This window comes from Scyliorhinus torazame, chromosome 5 (genome assembly GCF_047496885.1).
Source record: "Scyliorhinus torazame isolate Kashiwa2021f chromosome 5, sScyTor2.1, whole genome shotgun sequence".
Lineage (NCBI taxonomy): Eukaryota > Metazoa > Chordata > Chondrichthyes > Carcharhiniformes > Scyliorhinidae > Scyliorhinus > Scyliorhinus torazame.
Genome location: NC_092711.1, coordinates 97,779,542 through 97,803,580, shown reverse-complemented (window position 1 = coordinate 97,803,580; position 24,039 = coordinate 97,779,542). Strand labels below are relative to the sequence as shown.

The 24,039-nt window shown below is 48.2% G+C and overlaps 1 protein-coding gene, 1 long non-coding RNA gene and 1 other non-coding gene across 3 annotated transcripts; 2 read left to right on the top strand and 1 right to left on the bottom strand.

Moving 5' to 3' along the window:
- On the bottom strand, positions 1-21,549 carry LOC140421532 (uncharacterized). The gene is made up of 4 exons (XR_011946883.1): positions 21,404-21,549; positions 9,351-9,457; positions 8,757-8,880; positions 1-5,859 (listed from the first exon to the last, which is right to left on the bottom strand). It is a non-coding gene; the product is annotated as an uncharacterized lncRNA (long non-coding RNA).
- On the top strand, positions 11,513-11,585 carry trnak-cuu (transfer RNA lysine (anticodon CUU)). Its single transcript has one exon. It is a non-coding gene; the product is annotated as a tRNA-Lys (tRNA).
- A 696-nt stretch (positions 21,550-22,245) lies between the features above and the next one.
- On the top strand, positions 22,246-23,806 carry LOC140419109 (uncharacterized). Its single transcript, XM_072502865.1, has one exon. The coding sequence runs from the start codon at positions 22,588-22,590 to the stop codon at positions 23,656-23,658; it is 1,071 nt and encodes a 356-aa protein (XP_072358966.1). The 5' UTR covers positions 22,246-22,587; the 3' UTR covers positions 23,659-23,806.
- Positions 23,807-24,039: the final 233 nt, after the last annotated feature.

Here is a 24,039-nt window from a genome sequence, read left to right as displayed (position 1 = left end):
AGGGTTAACGGTAGAGTTCTTGGCAATGTGGAGGAGCAGAGAGATCTTGGGGTCTATGTTCATACATCTTTGAAAGTTGCCACTCAAGTGGATAGAGCTGTGAAGAAGGCCTATGGTGTGCTCGCGTTCAAAAACAGAGGGATTGAATTTAAGAGCCGTGAGATGATGATGCAGCTGTACAAAGCGTTGGTAAGGCCACATTTGGAGTACTGTGTACAGTTTTGGTCGTCTCATTTTAGGAAGGATGTGGAAGCTTTGGAAAAGGTGCAAAGAAGATTTACCAGGATGTTGCCTGGAATGGAGAGTAGGTCTTACGAGGAAAGGTTGAGGGTGCGAGGCCTTTTCTCATTAGAACGGAGAAGGATGAGGGACGACTTGATAGAGGTTTATAAGATGACCAGGGGAATAGATAGAGGAGACAGTCAGAGACTTTTTCCCCGAGTGGAACAAACCATTACAAGGGGACATAAATTTAAGGTGAAAGGTGGAAGATATAGGAGGGATATCAGAGGTAGGTTCTTTACCCAGAGAGTAGTGGGGGCATGGAATGCACTGCCTGTGGAAGTAGTTGAGTCGGAAACATTAGGGACCTTCAAGCAGCTATTGGATACGTACATGGATTACGGTAAAATGATATAGTGTAGGTTTATTTGTTCCCAAGGGCAGCACGGTAGCATTGTGGATAGCACAATTGCTTCACAGCTCCAGGGTCCCAGGTTCGATTCCGGCTTGGGTCACTGTCTGTGCGGAGTCTGCATGTCCTCCCAGTGTCTGCGTTGGTTTCCTCCGGGTGCTCCGGTTTCCTCCCACAGTCCAAAGATGTGCGGGTTAGGTGAATTGGCCAATGATCAATTGCCCTTAATGTCCAAATTGCCCTTGGTGTTGGGTGGAGGTGTTGAGTTTGGGTAGGGTGCTCTTTCCAACAGCCGGTGCAGACTCAAAGGGCCGAATGGCCTCCTTCTGCACTGTAAATTCAATGATAATCTATGATTAATGTAGGACAAAGGTTCGGCACAACATCGTGGGCCGAAGGGCCTGTTCTGTGCTGTATTTTCTATGTTCTATGGAATGTGGTTCACGCTGTAATCACTAATGGCTTGAAAAAAGAACAATAGAGCTTTAGTTACTGGACTCTTGTCACCTCGTTGCCATGGAATTCAGCCCTTGTCCTTGACAGCAGCACAAGCATAGTGTCAAACTGTCTTGCAACTGTGCTGTTTTAATCTATGATGGAATTATGCTGTTTCATGTATCTATTGAAGCTATATGTTTTGAGATGACCTGAGGTTATGGGTGCTGAAATTCTCATTTTTAAATGTGTATTTAAAACTGGGGCTAAATATTTATGCTTAAACAGCTATCTTTTACCTATACTAGTTGTATTAGAAATACCTGGCTTCTACACGGTTCAATTCCCGGTTTGGGTCACTGTCTGTGCGGAGTCGGAGTGTCCCAGTGTTTGGGTGAGTTTCCTCCGGGTGCTCCAGTTTTCTCCCACAAGTCCCGAAAGATGTGGTTAGGTGAATTGGACATTCTGAATTCTCTCTCGGTGTACCAGAACAGGCTCCGGAGTGTGGCAACTAGGGGATTTTCACAGTAACTTCCTTGGAGCGTTAATGTAAGCCTACTTGTGACATTATTTTTATTGTAAATGTCCTCTACACCCCCTCTAAGAACTTCACATCCTTCCTAAAGTGTTGGGTTCATCTATAGGGTTCCATTCTAGAGGGATAGAATTGAAAAGCACGGACAAAATGTTCAACTTGTTTAGAACCAGGGTTAGACTACACTGGGAGCACTGTCAACATTGGTGATCTCCATTTAGAAAAAGGAAATAAAGGCATTGGATAAAGTGCAAGATTCATAATATACAGAACTGACAGCATTTAACACTCAGGAAAGGCTGGGGCTGCTTTTTTCTGGAAAAGAGAAGACTGATGGGTGACCTGATGTTATCTTTAAGATTATGAAGGGATTCAATAATCCAATAAGAATTTCAGCAGAAACCTCTTTACCCAGCGAGTGGCGAGAATGTGGAACTCACTCCACAGCGAGTGGTTGAGGTGAACAGCATGAATACATTGAACGTAAAGCTAGATACATACATGAGGGAGAAAGAATAGGAGATGCTGATGGGGAGATATAGAGGGGTGGGTGGAGGATCATGTGGAATATAAATACTGACACCGACCATGGCTAACCTCAGCCGGTTTGGGAATTTAACCTGTGCTGTTGGTGTCACTCAGCACAAACCAGCCATCCAGCCAACTGAGCTAACCGATCCCCGTGTAAATCTGTAATAATTCCTTAAATATTAGTGATTGCCTGTCTCCCACCATACTATTTAATGCAGTTTCCCAGTGCACCTCAGACAACATGCCCCTCAGACCCTGATATTCTGTGAGAAGCATCAAGATAACTTAAACAAAAGAACCATCGGGCATCACGGTGGCGCAGTGGGTTAGCCCTGCTGCCTCACGGAGCCGAGGTCCCAGGTTCAATCCCAGCTCTGGGTCATTGTCCCTGTGAAGTTTGCACATTCTCCTCGTATTTGCGTGGGTTCACCCCTACAACCCAAAGATGTGCAGGTTAGGTGGATTGGCCACGCTAAATTGCCCCTTAATTGGAAAAAATGAATTGGGTACTCTACATTAAAAAAAAAAAGAACCATGTAACCACCATAGCCCATCGTCATGGCAATGTGGCATGCTTTTTGGGGTTTCTAAACAGAAATGGCAATGAAACATCTTCCAACCTCCAAACCCCCTTTCACCCCTTGTGAAAGGGCAGCATGGTAGCATTGTGGTTAGCACAATTGCTTTACAGCTCCAGGTCCCAGGTTCGATTCCTGATTTGGGTCACTGTCTGTGCGGAGTCTGCACATCCTCCCCGTGTGTGCGTGGGTTTCCTCCGGGTGCTCCAGTTTCCTCCCACAGTCCAAAGATGTGCAGGTTAGGTGGATTGGTCATACTAAATTGCCCATAGTGTCCAAAATTGCCCTTAGTGGTGGGTGGGGTTACTGGGTTATGGGGATAGGGTGGAGCTGTGGACTTGGGTAGGGTGCTCTTTCCAAGAGCCGGTGCAGACTCGATGGGCCAAATGGCCTCCTTCTGCACTGTAAATTCAATGATCTATGAAATGTGCAACCAGATATTCACAAGAAGGCTCAGAGAGAATCAGCCCACTGGAGGCGAAGTCGTGAGACCGGCCAGTCCAGCAGAATGAAACCCTCTGACCATCCCCATTGACCAACAGAATGAACAAACTGCAGTCCTGGATGTAATTGAGAACAGAAACAATAACAGCAGAATCCAATCCCTGTAATCAGTTGTGAACTTCTTGGTGTCTCAGTAAGTGCGATGAATTACAAAATCCCTTCGCACATTGAGAGCAGGTGAACGGCCTCTCCCCAGTATGAACTCCGTGGTGTGACTGCAGACGGCATAACCGAGTGAATTGTGCAAACAGACGTAAACGGGAGTGAGATAATGGGGATTATGGAGACAGGGCTGCAGGATGACCAGGGATGGGAACTGACTATATTCAGTGTTTAGGAAGGACAGACAAAAAGGAAAAGGCAGTGGCGAGGCAGTGCTGGTTAAAGAGGAAATTAATGCAATAGTGAGGAAGGATATTAGCTCCAACAATGTGCAATCTGTATGGGTAGAGCTCAGAAACACTAAGGGGAAAATAAATTAGTAAAGAGACCCCCAAACTGCAGTGGTGATGTTGGGAATGGCCGAATACAGAAAATTAGGCTGATTGTAAAAGTTCCTATGGGTACATGAAGAGAAAAAGATTGGTGAAGACACATTTAGGTTCCTTTCAGCCAGAAACAGGGGAATGTATAATAGGGGACAAAGAAATGGCTGGGCAAATAAATACATAATTTGGTTCTGTCTTCACAAATGAGGGCACAAATCAGATACCAGAAATGTTGGGGAATGCAGGATTTAGTTAGAGGGAGGAACTGAAGGAGATCAATATTAGTAAAGAAATGGTGTTGGGGAAATTTATGGGATTGAAGGCCGATAAATCCCCAGGGCCTGATAATCTGCATCCCAGAGTACTGAGGGAAGTGGCTCTAGAAATAATGGATGCATTGGTGGTCACCTTCTATAGACTCTGAAGCAGTTCCTGCAGATTGGAGGGTGGCTTATGTAACACCACTATTTAAAATGAGAGAGAAAACAGGGAATTATAGATCAGTAAGCCTGACATCAGCAGTGGGAAAAATTCTAGAATCCATTATCAAAGATTTTATAGCAAAGCACTTAGAAACCAGTGGCAGGATCGGACAGAGTCAGCATGGATTTATGAAGGGGAAATCATGCTTGACGAAATTGACTGGAATTCTTCGAGGGTGTAACTGGTAGAGTTGACAAGGGGGAGCAAGTGGATGTGGTATATTTGGACTTTCAGGTGGCTTTTGACAAAATCACTCACAAGAGATTAGTGTGTAAAATTAAAGCACACGGGATTAGGGGTAGTGCATTGAGATGGACAAGAAACTGGTTGGCAGACAGGAAACAAAGAGTAGGAATTAATGGTCTTTTTCAAAGTGGCAGGCACTGACTAGTGGGGTACCGCAGGGATCGGTGCTAGGAGCCCAGATGTTCAGAAGACAGATTAATGATTTTTTTAAAAATTTAAAATACCCAATTCTTTTTTCCAATTAAGGGGCAATTTAGCGTGGCCATTTCACCTACGCTGCACATCTTAAGAAGAATAATCTTTATTGTCACAAGTAGGCTTGCATTCACACTGCAATGAAGTTGCTGTGAAAAGAGTTGGATGATCAGCCATGATCATAATGAATGGCAGAGCAGGCGCAAAGGGACAAATGGCCTCTTCCTGCTCCTATTTTCTATGTCATCCCTTCCCACACTAAGAGCAGGTGAATGGCCTCTCCCCAGTGTGAACTCGCTGGTGTGTCTGCAGGATGGATAACTGTGTGAATCCCTTCCCACAGAGGGAGCAGGTGAATGGCTTCTCCCCAGTGTGAACTCGCTGATGTCTCTGCAGACTGGATAACTGTGTGAATCCCTTCTCACACTGACAGCAGGTGAATGGCCTCTCCCCAGTGTGAACTCGCTGATGTTTCTGCATGCTGGATAGCTGTGTGAATCCCGTCCCACAGAGGGAGCAGGTGAATGGTCTCACCCCAGTGTGAACTCGCTGATGTTCCCGCAGGTTGGATGAATCACTGAATCCCTTCCCACACACAGAACAGGTGAACGGCCGCTCGCCAGTGTGAATTCGCTGGTGTCTCTGCAGGGCGGCTGAATCACTGAATCCCTTCCCACACTGAGAGCAGGTGAATGACCTCTCCTCAGTGTGAACTCGCTGGTGTGACTTGAGGGTGGATAACTGAGCGAATCCCTTCCCACACACAGAGCAGGTGAACGGCCTCTCCCCAGTGTGACTGCGTCGATGAGACTCCAGCCGAGATGGGACTCTGAATCCCTTCCCACAGTCCCCACATTTCCACGGTTTCTCCATGTTTTGGGTCTCCTTGTGTCTCTCCAGATTGAACAATCAGTGGAAGCCTTGTCCACACACAGAACATGTGCACTGTCTCTCCTCACTGTGAATGGTGCGATGTTTTTTCAGGCTGTGTAACTAGTTAAAGCTCTTTCCACAGTCAGTTCAATGGAACACTCTTACTCGGGTGTGTGTTGTGTGGGTCTCGGTGCTTTTCCAGTCACACTCACGTTTAAAATCTTTTGAAGCCAACAGATCGGACAAATATTTTGCCTTCTCGCCAAGGATATTCAGTTCAAGAGGAATCGATTGAGTTTGTCACATCGAGACGTGACCTTTGAGATTTCTGTCTATAATTCCTCCTCTTCCAATATCCTTTGAAAACAATTAGCAAAAGTCATCATTGTTAGTACAGGATAGAAACTCAGAACAGACAATTCTCGTTCGTATGAAATGTAATTTCCTCCATTGTTCTCCAAAAGCTGTAAATCTCCATCCCGCACAATCTCACTCCATTCTCACTCTGCTGTATCTAATATTCACCCTCCCAATTCTCCTGAAGGTGCTGATTCATGTTGATTGACAGATCAGAGCTCAGCTCACTGCTTCCTGACCAGGACACAGAGATTATAATAGGAGCAAGAGTAGGCCATTCGGCCCACCAAGTCTACTCAACCATTCATTGAGATCCTTGGCCGATCTACTTCAGCACCATTTTCCCACATGGTCCCCATATCCCTCGATATCTTCAATATCTAGAAACCTAGCAATATTTGTCTTGAACATACCTGATGACTGAGGCTTCACATTCCTCTGGGGTAGAGAATTCCAAAGCTTCACCACATCCTCGAGTGAAGAAATGCCTCCTCATCTCAGCTTTCTCTCTATTTTCCTACCTGTTCCCCATAACCCTTAACTCCATTGTCAATAAAATATCTGTCAAACTTGTGCTTCAATATATTCAATGACCCCCAGTTACAACTGGTCCCTGTGGAAGAGAAATCCAAAGACTAACAACCCTCTGAGGGAAGAGACGACTGGAAATCTATAACGTAGCTACAGTCTTATATTACAAAGTGAAAAATATTACATTTACTTTATTACACAACGGTAAATAATATATCTAATCTGTACCATGTAACAACACTGGACATATCCCTGTCCATTATTAATTTAATTGCCCTGAAATGCCAGCCATCTCCTGGGGAACCCACCCCTTTAATTGTGAACATGAGGAAAGAGACAAGCCTTTTTTGAAATAAATTTAGAATAACCAATTTTTTTTTTGCAATTAAGGTGCAATTTAGCGTGGCCATTCCACCTACCCTGCACATCTTTGGTTTGTGGAGCTGAGACCCACACAAACACGGGGAGAATGTGCAAACTCCGCACAGACAGTGACCTGGGGCCAGGATCGAACCGGGTCCTTGGTGTTGTGAGGCAGCAGTGCTAACCACTGTGCTGCCAGAGACCATCCTTTTAGTCAGTCAAATAAATGCGTCAACCTGTTAAGGAGATGGGTGGGAGGAGATGGAAACACTTTGTGCAGCCGCTAACCTTCATGTAATTCTTTTCCCCAATTAAGGGGCAATTTAGCGTGGTTCCAGGTTGGGCTCAAAGCATCAATGAGGACTCTGATCTCTGGCAAGGAAGGAAACCCTGGCAGGCGGGAGGGAAGAATTCACAAACACCCGGTGGAGGCCCCAAACCCCCCAATAACACCCATTGATTTTATTGTCAGTCTGCAGACAGGAGCTGGAGAACTGAACCCAGGCAGAGGAGAGGGAGGGAGAAAACTGGGAGTGGAGGAAAGAAATGGTGCAGATGGTGAGATGGGTTTGGATTTCAGCCCAGGGAGGAGGGAGAGTGTGTGGGACGGGGATTTACAGCTTTGGGGGAACAAGAGAGGAACAAATGTTCAAGAGAAACTAGAATTGTCTGTTTAGAATTTCTACCCTGGATTGACAGTGATGTCTTTTGTTTATTTTTAATTAAAAGTTTTTTTTTTTTTTTTAAAAAGAGTACCCAATATTTTTCCCCCAATTGAGGCGTAATCTTTGCGAGGCCAATTCATCGACCTGCACATCTTTTTGGATTGGGGGGTGAGTCCCACACAGACACGGGGAGAATGTGCAAACTCCGTACGGGCAGTGACCCGGGCCGGGATCAAACCCCGGTCCTCGGTTAACCAGATGGAAACTCAAATCAAACTTCACATCAAGACTTAAGTCACTCCATTCATCAGGACCTGAATATCATTGGCCTGTGAATGTGGAAGACAAAATGTTTGTCTGTTCTGTCCATAGGAAAAGATTTTCTTTTTTAAAATAAATCTCGAGTACCCAATTATTTTTTTCCACTTATGGGGCAAGAGAGATAGGAGAGCGAGAGAGAGGAGAGAGAGAGACGGGCCCGTTGGAAACTAGATCTAGTAAGGGACTGCATTCCGAAATATGTTTTACCCTCGAAGTGGGTAATATTGTTGTTTTGCTTTTCTTGGTGTCCTAAGAGAGCTGCCCCGGCAGCAGTAAGCTGGTGAATGGGAGTGAGAAGGGGGGTGGGTGAAGCTGCAGCCGGTGAACCAGTTTTGGCTGGTTCGGCAAGCTTAGCTTCTGGGTCAGAGCTAGAGGAGTGGGTTTGATTTCAATTTGTGTGTCTAGGTGGGGCGTTGGTGGGAAATGGGGGCATGGGGGGGAATATGGTAGCTCACTGATGATGACTATAGAACTGTTTTTGATTTACTCTGAGGATAGGGGTATGGCGGTCATCTTGGGTGGACCCTATGCCTGTACTTTTTGAAGATTTGCTGGATAGTCCCTCACAGTGGAAATGGCTGATTCCGTGATTTTCATAGAATTTTACAGTGCAGAAGGAGGCCATTCGGCCCATCAACTCTGCACCGGCTCTTGGAAAGAGCACCCTACCCAAGGTCAACACCTCCACCCTATCCCCACAACCCAGTAACCCCACCCAACACTAAGGACAATTTTGGACACTAAGGGCAATTTAGCATGGCCAATCCACCTAACCTGCACATCTTTGGACTGTGGGAGGAAACCGGAGCACCCGGAGGAAACCCACGGGGAGGATGTGCAGACTCCGCACAGACAGTGCCGGAATCGAACCTGGGACCCTGGAGCTGTGAAGCAATTGTGCTATCCACAATGCTACCGTGATGGGAGGGGCGGGGGGGTGATCCCCTAATTCAGGGCTGGTCACCTGGACCGTAAAGGAATTGGGTGAACCAGTGAAGGTCAAGGGTTTTCACTCACCTGAAGATTCTAAATGCTGGTGTGGTGTTCTTGCAGGAGACTCACTTGCGGGTTAGAGATCCGACCAGATGCTGAGGGGTGAGCCAAGTGTTTCACTCGGGCTTTGACGGAAGGGCTCGATATGCTGCAATTTTAATCAATAAAGGGTCACTAGGGTCATTGCGGACACTAATGGGAGATACATGGTGGTCAGCGGGTACATTGGTGGTGCTGGTGAATGTCTATGCCCCTAACTGGGACGATGTGTCATTTTAAAATTAAATTGTTGGGACCTATCTCAGACCGGGATACACATCAATTAATTCTTGGAGCGAACTTCAATTGTGAACTGGATCCAAAAATGGACTGGTACAAGCCCATTCGGCCACTATAAACACAGAAAAATGGAGTGAAATCTGGACGAACCACCCAGCACGACCCAGGCACCGGAAACGACCACAGCAAACCCGGCAAAGGATAAAGAAATCTGTTCCCATCAGTAGATTGTAAAAGGATTATGGGACACAGATTTAAGATTATGAGCAAGATCTACAGGGGGGATATGAGGAAGAAATTTTACACAGTGAGTGGTAATGATCTGAACTCAATGCTTACACACAAAGGTTGATAACCTCCAGGTCCTGATAACTCGAATGGTGCTGTCAGAATTTGATGTGAGGATAGGTTGTGAGTTTCCTGTCTGCGAATCCCTTTCTAAGCCCCTGTGAAAGAAGTTTACAAAGGCATCACTGTCAGTCCAGAAATAAAATTCTGGAAAGATAAATATTTCTCCCGGTTTGAATTTGCGGTGTGTAAATCTACCCCGACTAATCCCCTGTAAAAGGAGTTTCCAAAATTAATCACTATCAGTCCAGGATAGAAATTCACCACATTCTCTCCTCCTGCTCCCTGGTCCAGGATGACCGCTCATGCCCTCCCCCTCACCGCTGCACACTGTCCCTCTTATCATCAGCACTCCCCTGATTTGAGGGTGTTGTTGACTCAGGGTTGTGAGTTTCTACCCTGGGTCTTCATGTGGCTGAACAGAGCCTCAGAGCTTTCGACACATGGTACAGGACGTCCAATGAGACAGTGACATCCGGAGAGCAGGATTGGCTTCCTTTTCTTTCCATCTCTGCCACCGCTTTGCATCATCAATAAGACATTGGGACTCAAAGGGTGACGCAGTTTGATGGACAAGTTGCCTCCATTCTGAACAATGGGGAACAAGCTCCTCCCACTCACTGAAACATCGCCCCCTACAAAGATGACAAACGCGCGTGCGCCCTGATGCACATCCAGTAAAGATGGCGGCCGTTAACCCGAGCCGAACATGAGGAGCCGTAGCTCCGCTCAGTACAAACTGGGTACCTTAAACTCTTTTCCTTTTAAAAAAAAAACTTTTTATTGGCATTTCTCATATTTATAAACAATCTTAAACTCTTTTCCGAGGTTTGCGGCTTACAACAGCTTTACACGACGTTTCCGCCCACCCCCACGATCTCTCGCTCCCTCCATATTGTTAATCGCCTCTCACCGATTTCGGATCTGAAGACACAGACCTTCTGCATCTCCATTACCCACACAGCACATGCTTCAATCACAGCGGGCCCCGCCACTCATTCATTGGTTGGAGGACCAGCGCTCTCGTCCTCCAGTCCTGCCCCTCCACCTTCTATTGGTCCAGAGCTGCCGTCAATCACCCAGGCATTGTGACGGTTCCAGATGGTGAGAGCGGCCACAGGCTCAGTCTGACTCGCTGATTGTCCAATAATAACAGTGAGAGTCTCAGTGGGACAATCAGACAATAATAGTGGAGATGGGGCCCAGAGGAGAAACAGCAAAGTGTTCACTCACTTTGAGAGGAACAAACACAAAAGTGTCTGTTCCAATAATAAGAGTCAGGCTGCAGTGTGTGAGTGAATATATCATTGGGTCCAATGGAGAATCATAGAATCCCCTCAGTGTAGAAGGAGGCCATTCGGCCCATCGAGTCTGTGGCAACCCTCTGAAAGAGCACGCTACCATGGCGAATTCCCCACCCTATCCACGTAACACCTCCAGGGGACAATTTAGCACAGCCAATCCACCTAATCTGCACATTTTTGGACTGTGGGAGGAAACCAGAGCACCCAGAAAGGAAATCTATGCAGACGCAGGCAAACTCCACAGAGACAGTGACCCAAGGTCGGAATTAATCATAGAATCTACAGTGCAGAAGGAGACCATTCGGCCCATCGAGTCTGCACCGGCGTTACCTGATTTGGCCAACTCACTGAAATGTGGTTAATTCTGAATTGCCTCGCAAGCCACTCAGTTTAAGGACAATTAGAAATGGGCAACCAAGCTGGTTTGCCCGTGATACTCACATCCCATAAAGAATAGAGAAAATAAAAGGGCTGTTTCCAGTGCCGGTTTCAAAGGAATCAGTACTGGGCCCTTCACTCCTGGTTTACATCATTGATTTGAAAGTAAATGTAGGAACATGTGGAAGAAGTTTACCTGTGACACAAAAATGATTGAACACTTGATAGTGAGGAAGAAAGCTGGAGGGAAAACAAGGCAAAGGATTACATGATAAATGGCAGGACAGGACTAGTTAGGCCAGAGCTAGATTCCTGTAGAGGAAGATTGCACCAGAGAGAGCACAGAGGGGATTTAAGATCATTGACCCGAAATTGACAATGTTTGCTCAGAGGAAAGTTTGGATAAACTGGGGCTGTTTTCTTTGGAACAGAAAAGGCTGAGGGGAGACCAAAATGAAATTATGGAAAGCAGCCTGGCTGGCTCAGTCGGCAGAGCATGGGAGTCTTAATCCCAGGGCCGTGGGTTCAAGACCCACGTTGGGCGCTTCAGCTTCTTTAATCTGAGAACATTGAGCTCAACTGTTTTATGGACGGCACGGTAGCACAGTGGCTAGCACTGTTGCTTCACAGTGCCAGGGTCCCGGGGTTCAATTCCCACTTGGGACACTGTCTGCGCAGAGTCTACACATTCTCCCAGTCTCTGTATGGGTTCCCTCCCACAAGTCCCGAACGACATGCTTGTTAGGTGAATTGGACATTCTGATTTCCCCCTCTGTGTACCTGAATAGGTGCTGGGGTGTGGTTCCGGGGATTTTCACAGTAACTTCATTGCAGTGTTAATGTAAACCTACTTGTGATAATAGTAAAGATTATTCTAAAGGTATAAAATTCTGGGGGATCATGGTGGCACAGTGGTTGTGTGCCTGCGTGCTGGGGACGCGGGGTCGATCCTGGCCCTGGGTCACAGTCTGTAAGGAGTTTGCACATTCTCCCATTGTGTGCGTGGGTTTCACCCCCACAACCCAAATATGTGCAGGGTAGGAGGCTTGGCAAAATTAAATTGCCCCTCAATTGGAAAAAAATATAAATTTATATATTTTTAAAATTTCTGAGGGATCTAAATAGATTGGATAGGAAGGTCCGATTCCCTTTGATTAAGGGATACATATAAAAGGAGGCAGAGATTTAGTGAAGGACTAGGAGGTTTAGAGGGTGGTGAGGATCTGTGACATGCTGCCTGAACTAATGGGACAAACCCTCATAACATTTAAAAAGTATTTAGATAGACATTTGAATTGATATAACTTAAAAATCTACAGACCACAATCTGCAGAGGGCAGTAGAGTGGAGCTGCTGATTGGCTGTTGTGGGGAAAATTTACATACGTGCATTGTGGTCACTGTAACTTGAAGGTGTACCTGTGCAAGAGACCCTAGCTGTTCAAGTGAAGGCAAGCATCCAGCAGAGGGCAGTGGAGTTGAGCTGCTGATTGGCTGTTGCGGGGGAAATTTGCATACATGCATTGTGGTCACCGTAACTTAAAGGCATACCTGTGCAAGAGACCATAGCTGTTCAAGTGAAGGCAAGCATCCAGCAGAGGGCAGTAGACCTTCACTGAGTGAGTGCTTCCTGAGAAGGGAAGTAAATTTTTTTTTAAAAAACTTACTGTAGGGAGTTTCCAGCTGAACCCAGTCGGAGTGAGGACTGAGTGACTGCTGGGTAAGTAGTAAAGATTTAAATTGTTTGCGCAGGCCCATAACAGCTGATTGCTGTTTTCGTGTGGGGCGCAGTGGGTGCTGGTTAAGTGTTTTATTTTTACCTGTATTTAAGTTGGGCAGTTTCTAAACCCTAGACACTACACTTGTAGTGACCCCACCCTTCCACCTCCTTTAAACTAAGGGGTAGAGTGAATAACAGGTAAGCACTTTCTTTCTTTTTCTTTTTTTATCTAGAGGGGATGGCAGGGAAGGCAGTGCAATGTTCCTCCTGCAGAATGTTTGAGGTGAGGGATGCCGTCAGTGTCCCTGCTGATTTCATCTGGGCACTCATCTCCAGCTCCTCAGAAACCACGTTAGGGAACTGGAGCTGGATGAACTTCGGATTATTCGGGAGGCAGAGGTGGTTAGAGATAGAAGCTTCAGGGATGTAGATACTCCAAAGAATAAAGATAGATGGGTGATGGTGAGAGGGGCTGGGAAGAAGCAGTCAGTACAGGGATCCCCTGTGGTCGTTCCCCTTAGTAACAAGTATACCGCTTTGGATACTGTTGGGGGGGGGGGGAGACGTACCAGGGGTAAGCCATGGGGTAGAGGTCTCTGGCACAGAGTCTGCCCCTGTTGCTCAGAAGGGAAGGGGGGAGAGGAATAGAGCATTAGTCATTGGAGATTCCATAGTTAGGGGGATAGATAGGAGATTCTGTGGGAACGAGAGAGACTCGTGATTTGTGTTGGCTCCCAGGTGCCAGGGTCCGTGATGTCTCGGATTGTGTTTTCGGGATCCTTAAGGGGGAGGGGGAGCAGCCCCAAGTCGTGGTCCACATAGGTACCAACGACATAGGTAGGAAAAGGGATAGGGATGTAAGGCAGGAATTCAGGGAGCTAGGATGGAAACTTAGATCTAAGGCAAACAGAGTTATTATCTCTGGGTTGTTACCCGTGCCACGTGCAAGCGAGACGAGGAATAGGGAGAGAGAGGAGTTGAACACGTGGCTACAGGCATGGTGCAGGAGGGAGGGTTTCAGATTTCTGGATAATTGGGGCTCATTCTGGGGTCGGTGGGACCTCTACAAACGGGATGGTCTACACCTGGACCAGAGGGGTACCAATATCCTGGGGAGAAATTTGCTAATGCTCTTCGGGAGGGTTTAAACTAGTTCAGCAGGGGATTGGGAACCTGAATTGTAGCTCCAGTTTACAGGAGGTTGAGAGTAGTGAGGTCATGAGTAAGGTTTCAAAGTTGCAGGAGTGTACCAGCAGGCAGGAAGCTGGTTTAAAGTGTGTCTCCTTCAATGCCAGGAGCATCCGGAATAAGGTGGGTGAACTTGCTGCATGGGTTGGTACCTGGGACTTCGATGTTGTGGCCATTTCGGAGACATGGATAGAGCAGGAACAGGAATGGTTGTTGCAGGTGCCGGGGTTTAGATATTTCAGTAAGCTCAGGGAAGGTGGTAAAAGAGGGGGAGGGGTGGCATTGTTAGTCAAGGACAGTATTACGGTGGCAGAAACGGCGTTTGATGAGGACTCGTCTACTGAGGTAGTATGGGCTAAGGTTAGAAACAGGAAAGGAGAGGCCACCCTGTTAGGGGTTTTCTATAGGCCTCCGAAAAGTTCCAGAGATGTAGAGGAAAGGATTGCAAAGATGATTCTGGATAGGAGCGAAAGCAACAGGGTAGTTGTTATGGGGGACTTTAACTTTCCAAATATTGACTAGAAACGCTATAGTTCAAGTACTTTAGATGGGTCAGTTTTTGTCCAATGTGTGCAGGAGAGTTTCCTGACACAGCATGTAGATAGGCCAACGAGAGGCGAGGCCATATTGGATTTGGTACTGGGTAATGAACCAGGACAGGTGTTAGATTTGGAGGTAGGTGAGCACTTTGGTGATAGTGACCACAATTCGATTACGTTTACTTTAGTGCTGGAAAGGGATAGGTATATGCCGCAGGGCAAGAGTTATATCTGGGGGAAAGGCAATTATGATGCGATGAGACAAGACTTAGGATGCATGGGATGGAGAGGAAAACTGCAGGGGATGGGCACAATTCAAATGTGGAGCTTGTTCAAGGAACAGCTACTGCGTGTCCTTGATATGTATGTACCTGTCAGGCAGGGAGGAAGTGGTCAAGTGAGGGAACCGTGGTTTACTAAAGCAGTCAAAACACTTGTCAAGAGGAAGGAGGCGGCTTATGTAAAGATGAGACATGAAGGTTCAGTTAGGGCGCTCGAGAGTTACAAGTTAGCTAGGAAGGACTTAAAGAGAGAGCTAAGAAGAGCCAGGAGGGGACATGAGAAGTCTTTGGCAGGTAGGATCAAGGATAACCATAAAGCTTTCTATAGATATGTCAGGAATAAAAGAATGACTAGGGTAAGAGTAGGGCCAGTCAAGGACAGTAGTGGGAAGTTGTGCGTGGAGTCCGAGGAGATAGGAGAGGTGCTAAATGAATAATTTTCGGCAGTATTCACACAGGAAAAAGACAATGTTGTCGAGGAGAATACGGAGATTCAAGCTACTAGACTAGAAAGACTTGAGGTTCTTAAGGAGGAGATGTTAACAATTCTGGAAAGTGTGAAAATAGATAAGTCCCCTGGGCCGGATGGGATTTATCCTAGGATTCTCTGGGAAGCTAGGGAGGAGATTGATGAGCCTTTGGCTTTGATCTTCAAGTCATCTTTGTCTGCAGGAATAGTGGCAGAAGATTCGTGGATAGCAAATGTTGTCCCCTTGTTCAAGAAGGGGAGTAGAGACAACCCTGGTAACAATAGACCAGTGAGCCTTACTTCTGTTGTGGGCAAAGTCTTGGAAAGGTTTTGTGATGAATGATATCTGTATACACATGTACCTTTAATGCGTAGGCCCCTTTAAGACCGGGTTTGGAACCCTGGGGGACTCCGGCTCCGCCCCCAGGAAGCTGTACATAAGATTACGTTCAGTAGGCAGCGTGCAGTGAGCACACTTCTCGGCAGCTGTCTGGTTTTCTGGTAATTAAAGCCTTTGTATTATCAAACTCCTCTCCCGAGTCGTAATTGAGGGTATCTCAATTTAATTACCAGATTACATCAAGATGGACAGCGGTCTAAAGCCATAGAAGCTCAATTTGGACGCTTGGTCGCCGGAAGCCACTGAAATTTTTAAAAACTGCTCCGGTGCTTTGAGGCCTGTCTGAATTCCTCAGAGACTGAAGTTGACGGACCTCGCAAGCTGAGCTTACTACATGCCCAGGTGGGCCACCCACTATCCTCCGTGATCGAGAAAGCTACGACGTATGAAACGGCAGACATTTGCTCTCGCCCTGCTGCCAGGGCTCTGGGGAAACGAGCTCGCCAGGAACTGCGACCATAAAGAGGTGACGGCAAAAGTCCACATGAACTTCCATATTCGTGATGCTTTCATGTCCGGTATCCGATCCACGTACATCCGGCAGTGGCTCCTAGAAGACGGAGCGAAGGAACTCCAAGGCACGGTAACGCTCGCCTCTTCCCTGGAAGCGGCCCGCCAAAATCTCCGCACGTACTCCGCGGAACTTGCGAACCCCTCCAGACTCGGCCACGCTTCAGGCCTGCGCCGCGTGGCGACCCGCTCACACCGGGGGGCCCCCAATGCCATTTCTGTGGGCAAGGCCAGCACTCGCGCCAGCATTGCCCGGCCCGCTCTGCTATCTGCGGCGAATGCGGAAAGAAGGGGCACTTCGCAAGGGTCTGCCTGGCTGGGCCCAAAGGTCTCATCGGACCCAGAAATCGAACTCCCGGGACCACAGGCCCCGCAACATGGCCGCGCGGCGGCTAGACACGCCTACTTCCGACGCATCATAGGACTCGTGCGAGTCATGGGAGTGGCCATCTTGGCGGCAGCCATCTTCAAAACTCAAAACATGCGACCGACGGCGGCGGCCATTTTGCAAGTCCGATTCAACTGACTGCCCGCAACTAGGAGCGATCACTCTCTATCAATCTCGGCCAAAGCACCTGCGAAACTCAATGATGCAGGTTCAAATCAACGGCCGCGACACCCCCTGCCTTTTTGACTCCGGGAGCACGGAGAGTTTTATCCATCCAGACACGGTAAGACGCTGCTCCCTGCGCACCTATCCCGCCTCCCAAACTATCGCCCTTGCATCTGGGTCTCATTCGGTCCAAATCACTGAGTATTGTTTCGCGAACCTCGCTATCCAAGGTGCCAAATACGCCCGTTTTAAACTTTATGCCCTCCCTCACCTCTGCACTGCCCTGCTGCTCGGTCTGGACTTTCAGTGCAGCACCCGAAGCCTGACCCTGAAGTTCGGCGGACCCCTGCCCCTGCTCACGGTATGTAGCCTGGCGACATTCACAGTTGCAACCCCCCCCTCTTCACGGACCTCACCCCCGACTGTAAGCCCGTCGCCACCAGGAGTCGGCGGTACAGTTCCCAAGACATGACTTTCATCAAGTCAGAGGTTTAGCGGCTACGAAAAGAAGGGGTCATAGAGGCTAGCAACAGCTCTTGGAGGGCATAAGTACTGGGAGTCTGCTCCGGGGAAAAACAATGTATGGTGGTGGACTACAACCAGACCATAAGCCGCGTTACGCAACTCGATGCGTATCCACATCCCCGCATTGCAGAAATGGTGAACCAAATCGCCCAGTATCGCGTATTCTCCACAGTCGACCTAAAATCGGCCGATCATCAACTCCCTATCCGCCCAGAGGACCTCCCCTATACGGCCTTCGAAGCAGCCGGTCGGCTCTTCCACTTCCTCAGGGTCCCTTTCGGTGTCACAAACGGAGTCTCCGTTTTACAAAGGGCAATGGATCAAATGGTGGACCAGTACGGCTTACGGGCTACATACTCGTACTTAGACAACGTCACCATCTGCGGCCATGACCAGCAGGACCATGACGAAAACCTGAGGAAGTTCCTCCAGACCGCCCGGGCCCTCAATCTGACATACAATAAAGAGAAATGAGTGTTCCACACAACCCGGCTAGCCACCCTCGGCTATGTCGTGGAAAATGGGGTCATCGGGCCAGACCCCGACCACATGCGCCCCCTGAAGGAACTTCCCCTTCCCCGTAGCCTCAAGGCACTCAAACGGTGCCAGGGGCTCTTTTCCTATTATGCCCAGTAGGTCCCCAGATATGCAGACAAAGCCCGTCCACTCATTAAGACCCCGGTTTTTCCCCTGATGGCTGAGGCTCAGTCAGCTTTCAGTCGTATCAAGGCCAATATCATCAAGGCCGCCATGCACGCGGTGGACAAAACTATTCCCTTCCAGGTAGAAAGCGACGCATCAGACGTCGCCCTGGCTGCTACCCTCAACCAGGCGGGCAGACCTGTAGCGTTCTTCTCCCGAACCCTCACCGCCTCGGAAATTCGACACTCTGCAGTCGGGAAGGAGGCACAAGCCATAGTGGAGGCCGTGCGGCACTGGAGGCACTACCAAGCCGGTAGGAGGTTCGACCTCGTCACCGACCAACGGTCGGTCGCCTTTATGTTCGATAACGTATAACGGGGCAAAATAAAGAATGATAACATTCTGAGGTCCAGGGTCGAACTCTCCACCTACACATACGATATTACATATTATCCGGGAAAGCTCAACGAGTCCCCAGATGCCCTGTCCCACCACAGATGCGCCAACGCGCAGAAAGACCGTCTGCGGGCCATCCACGATGACCTCTGCCACCCGGGGGTCACCCGGCTTGCCCATTTCATCAAGTCCCGCAGCCTGCCTTACTCCACCAAGGAGGTCAAGGCCATGACCATGGCTTGCCAGATCTGTGCGAAGTGCAGACCGCACTTTTATCGACCAGACAAGGCTCAACTAGTAAAGGCCTCTGGGCCCTTTGAGCGATTAAGCGTGGACTTCAAAGGGCCCTTCCCTTCCACCAACCGCAACAGTTATTTCCTCACTGTCATCGATGAATTCTCCCGCTTCCCCTTCGCTGTCCCCCGCCCCGATATGACCTCGGCCTCCGTAATCAAGGCACTGCACAGCAACTTCACGCTGTTTGGTTTCCCCGCTTATATCCACAGCGACCGGGGTACATCGTTCATGAGCGATGAGCTGCGTCGAGATCTGCTCAACAAGGGCATTGCCTCGAGCAGAACGACCAGCTATAACCCGCAGGGAAACGGGCAGGTGGAGAGGGAGAACGTGACAGTTTGGAAGGCTGTTCTTCTAGCCCTATGGTCAAGAAGTCTCCCAATCGCCCGCTGGCAGGAGGTCCTACGCGATGCCCTACACTCCATTAGGTCGCTCCTCTGTACGGCCACAAACGAGACCCCTCACAACCGTTTGTTTGTCTTCCCCAGGAGGTCCACCTCTGGGGTCTCGCTTCCACGTTGGCTGACGACTCCGGGACCAGTTCTACTCCAGAGGCACGTGAGGAGCCATAAGACAGATCCACTGGTCGAGAGGGTCCAACTACTACACGCAAACCCTCAATACGCCTACGTCGAGCACCCCGATGGCAGGCAGGACACCGTTTCCCTGCGAGACCTGGCACCCACTGGCTCGCCCCCCTTCCACCGATGCTCCCCTCCCAGCACCGGCAGTCGACTCCGACAGCACCCCCCCCCCCTCCCCCAGCCGGCGCCGGCACCAATCACCCTAGTCACCGCGGATACCCCCCCCCTGCTCCAACGCGGGAAAAGGCTCAGACAACCGTGCTCCCGGATATACCACCACCGAGGACGACCGTATCTGTCGCACCACCGCCGGAGCTGAGAAGGTCGACACGGGCAATCAGACCACCCAAAAGACTGAACTTTTCATTCCACTTCACCCCCGATGGACTATGCATTTTTTTAAACAGGGGGTGATTGTGATGAATGATATCTGTATACACATGTACCTTTAATGCGTAGGCCCCTTTAAGACCGGGTTTGGAACCCTGGGGGACTCCTCCTCCGCCCCCAGGAAGCTGTATATAAGGTTATGTTCAGTAGGCAGCGTGCAGTGAGCACACTTCTCGGCAGCTGTCTGGTTCTCTGGTAATTAAAGCCTTTGTATTATCAAACTCCTCGCCTGAGTCATAATTGAGGGTATCTCAGGTTTATAAGAGATTGGATGTATAATCATCTGGAAAGGAATAATTTGATTAGTGATAGTCAACAAGGTTTTGTGAAGGGTAGGTCGTGCCTCACAAACCTTATTGAGTTCTTTGAGAAGGTGACCAAACAGGTGGATGAGGGAAAAGCAGTTGATGTGGTGTACATGGATTTCAGTAAAGCGTTTGATAAGGTTCCCCATGGTAGGCTACTGCAGAAAATATGGTGGCATGGGATTCAGGGTGATTTAGCAGTTTGGATTAGAAATTGGCTAGCTGGAAGAAGGCAAAGGGTGGTGATTGGTGGGAACTCTTCAGACTGGAGTCCAGTTACTAGTGGTGTACCACCAGGATCTGTTTTGGGGCCACTGCTGTTTGTCACTTTTATAAATGACCTGTGAGGAGGGGGTAGAAGGATGGGTGAGTAAATTTGCAGATGACACTAAAGTTGGTGTAGTTGTGGACCGTGCGGAAGGATGTTACAAGTTACAGAGGGACATAGATAACCTGCAGCACTGAGCTGAGGGGTGGCAAATGGAGTTTAATGCAGAAAAGTGTGAGGTGATTCATTTTGGAAGGAATAACAGGAAGACAGAGTATTGGGCTAATGGTAAAATTCTTGGCAGTGTGGATGAGCAGAGCGATCTCGGTGTCCATGTACATAGATCCCTGAAAGTTGCCACCTAGGTTGAGAGGGTTGTTAAGAAGGCGTACGGTGTGTTAGCTTTTATTGGTAGAGGGATTGAGTTTCAGAGCCATGAGGTCATGTTGCAGCTGTACAAAACTCTGGTGCGGCCACATTTGGAGTATTGTGTGCAATTCTGGTCGCCGCATTATAGGAAGGATGTGGAAGCAATGGAAAGGGTGCAGAGGAGATTTACCAGAATGTTGCCTGGTATGGAGGGAAGATCTTATGAGGAAAGGCTGAGGGACTTGAAGCTGTTTTCGTTGGAGAGAAGGTTAAGAGGTGACTTAATTGAGGCACACAAGATGATCAGAGGATTGGATAGGGTGGACAGAGAGAGCCTTTTTCTTCGGATGGTGATGTCTCACACGAGGGGACATAGCTTTAAATTGAGGGGAGATAGATATAGGACAGATGTCAGAGGTAGGTTCTTTACTCGGAGTAGTAAGGGCGTGGAATGCCCTGCCTGCAACAGTAGTGGACTCGCCAATACTAAGGGCATTCAAATGGTCATTGGATAGACATATGGATGATAAGGGAATAGCGTAGATGCGCTTTAGAGTGGATTCACAGGTCGGCGCAACATCGAGGGCCGAAGGGCCTGTACTGCGCTGTAATGTTCTATGTTCTACGAATACCTACTTTGTAAACACGATGAGCTGAATGAAATGCAACAGGAACAACAAACCTAACAAAATCCCGGATAGTAACTCTCACTACTAAGAAGGTCAGCAGTTTGCCCAGTTGACCTGCCAAGTATGCTAATTCGGTAATTTCAAAATGTACCTGCATACATAAGAGTACAACAGCAAATTATTTAACTTCCCCAATGTGATGTGTAATTAGTCTCAAATTTACCCTGGAATGGTCGTTTAAATTTTCCCAGTCACTCTGAAATCTTTATCGACGGACAGAACAGACAAACCATTTTACCTCCCAATGATATTCAGGTCCTGATGAATTGAGTGATGATGATGATGATGTGATGTTTGGTTTGAAGTTCCCGTGAGTAAATCCTCCTCTTTCTAAAGGAGTTTCCAAAGAAACTTCACTCTCAGTCCAGGAGAGAAATTCACAAGATTCTCTCTTCCGGCTTCCGGGTGAACGACGGCCGCACATGCGCCCTGTTGCACCTGAGAAAGATGGCGGCCGCGCAGGCGCCCTGTGGCATACCGCCCCCTAAACAGATGACAGCCGTTAACAGGGGCCGATCAGAGAGAAGAGCACCGATGCGGCCGCCCCATTCGGTACAAACACCGAACTGTATGAAAAGTGCCGGAACCAATTTCTCACCCTGAGGAACGTAATGAAATAATGGCGGGTAAGACTACCCGCAATGCCGGGCGAGGATGAATACGCCCTATCTTCGTCACAGGAGCCAGAACGCGCCCCGGAAGTCGCCTCTCTGTGCGGAGCATGCGCGGTGCTGCTCCGGGCTGAGCGCAGCCGCAGTGACAGTGAGTGCGGCTCCCAGAGACTGAATGAGAGCCGCCGCGAGCAGGGACAATGGTGAGAACCCAACCCCCCACCAATAAGACCCATTGGTTTTAGTGTCAGTCTGCAGACAGGAGCTGGAGAACTGAACCCAGGCAGAGGAGAGGGAGGGAGAAAACTGGGAGTGGAGGAAAGAAATGGTGCCGATGGTGAGATGGGTTTGCATTTCAGCCCAGGGAGGAAGGAGAGTGTGTGGGACGGGGATTTACAGCTTTGGGGGAACAAGAGAGGGAAAAATGTTCCAGAGAAACTAGAATTGTCTGTTCAGAATTTATACCCTGGATTGACAGTGATGACTTTTGTAAACTCCTTTTACAGGATATTGGAAGTGGAGGATTGGCCGACAGAAAATTCAAACCAAACATCACATCGAAATCTGACAGTCACTCAATTCATTGAGAGCTGAATATCATCAGGCTTTGAATTTTGAAGTAGAAGTGTGACTGCAAAAGCACCGAGACCCACCCCCAATGAGAGTTTTCCAGTCCACTGACTGTGGAGAGAGTTTTAACCAGTTACACAACCTCAAAAAAAGTATCACATCATTCACGGCAGGGAGACATTAAACGCATGTTTGTGTGTGGACAAAGCTTCAACCGGGAGAGACATAAAGACCCCTCACCATGGAGAAACTGTGGAAATGTGCGGACTGTGGGAAGGTATTCAGTTACCCATCACAACTGGAAGTTCATCGTCGCAGTCACACTGGGGAGAGACCGTTCCTCTGCTCCATTTGTGGGAAGGGATTCACCCATTCATACAACCTTCTGACACACCAGCGAGTTCACACTGAGGAGAGGCCATTCACCTGCCCTGTGTGTGGGAAGGGATTCACTCGGTCATCCCACATTGTGACTCATCAACTTGTTCACACTGATAAAAGACCGTTTACATGTCCTGACTGTGAGAAGAGTTTTAAATGTAAAAAGGATCTGCTGACACATCAACGTATTCACACTGGGGAGAGACCGTTTTCGTGCTCCTTGTGTGGGAAAAGATTCATTCAGTCATCCCACCTGCAGACACATCAACTTGTTCACTCTGATAACAAATTTTTTAACTGTCCTGACTGTGAGAAGAGCTTTAAAAACAAAAAGGATTTACTAACACACCAATACGCTCACACTGGGGAGAGACCATTCACCTGCTCTGTGTGTGGGAAAGGATTCAGCCGTCCATCTGCCCTACTGAGCCACCAGAGAATTCACACTGGGGAGAGGCCATTCACCTGCTCTGACTGTGGGAAAGGATTCATTAATTCATCCAACCTTCTGATACACCAGCAACTTCATACAGGGGATAGACCGTTCACCTGCTCTGAATGTGGGAAGGGATTCACACGTTCATACAACCTTCTGACACATCAGCAGGTTCACAGTGAGGAGAGGCCGTTCACTTGCTCAGTGTGTGGGAAGGGATTCACTCGTTCATCCAACCTATTGAATCACCAGCGAATTCACACTGGGGAGAGGCTGTTCACCTGCTCTGTGTGTGGGAAGGGATTCAGTCAGTCATCCAACCTGCTGACTCACCAGAGAGTTCACAGTGGGGTGAGGCCGTTCACTTGCTCCATATGTGGGAAGGAATTTTCTCATTTATCTTATCTTCTGAAACATCATCGAGTTCACACTGGGAGCGGCCATTCAACTGCAATGTCTAAGAAAAGGGGTTTACTCACTCATCCCACCTGTTAACACACCAGCGAGTTCACAAGCGACTACAAGGTTTAGATTATACCCTGATTGATGCTGTTAATCATGTCCAGCACTGAATAATGTTCACTCTGACAGTCTTAATCTGCTGATGAGGTTTATTATTCTGAATAAATGTGTTTGAAACGTTGTTGCAGATTTTTGTCTTTCCCACCTGAGTGTTGAACATCACCTGTCTGGAGCTGCGAAAGGACAATCTGGGGGAGGATCATTTGGCAGAAACAGAACTTCAGCCTGGACACAGTCCTCCAGGGTCACACTGAGAGGAACAAATGACACTTTGGTCTTTCTCATCACTCTTCACTGTCAGCAAAGTCCCCGTGTGGACTTAATCCTGAGATGTGTAAGAAATATGTTCCATCC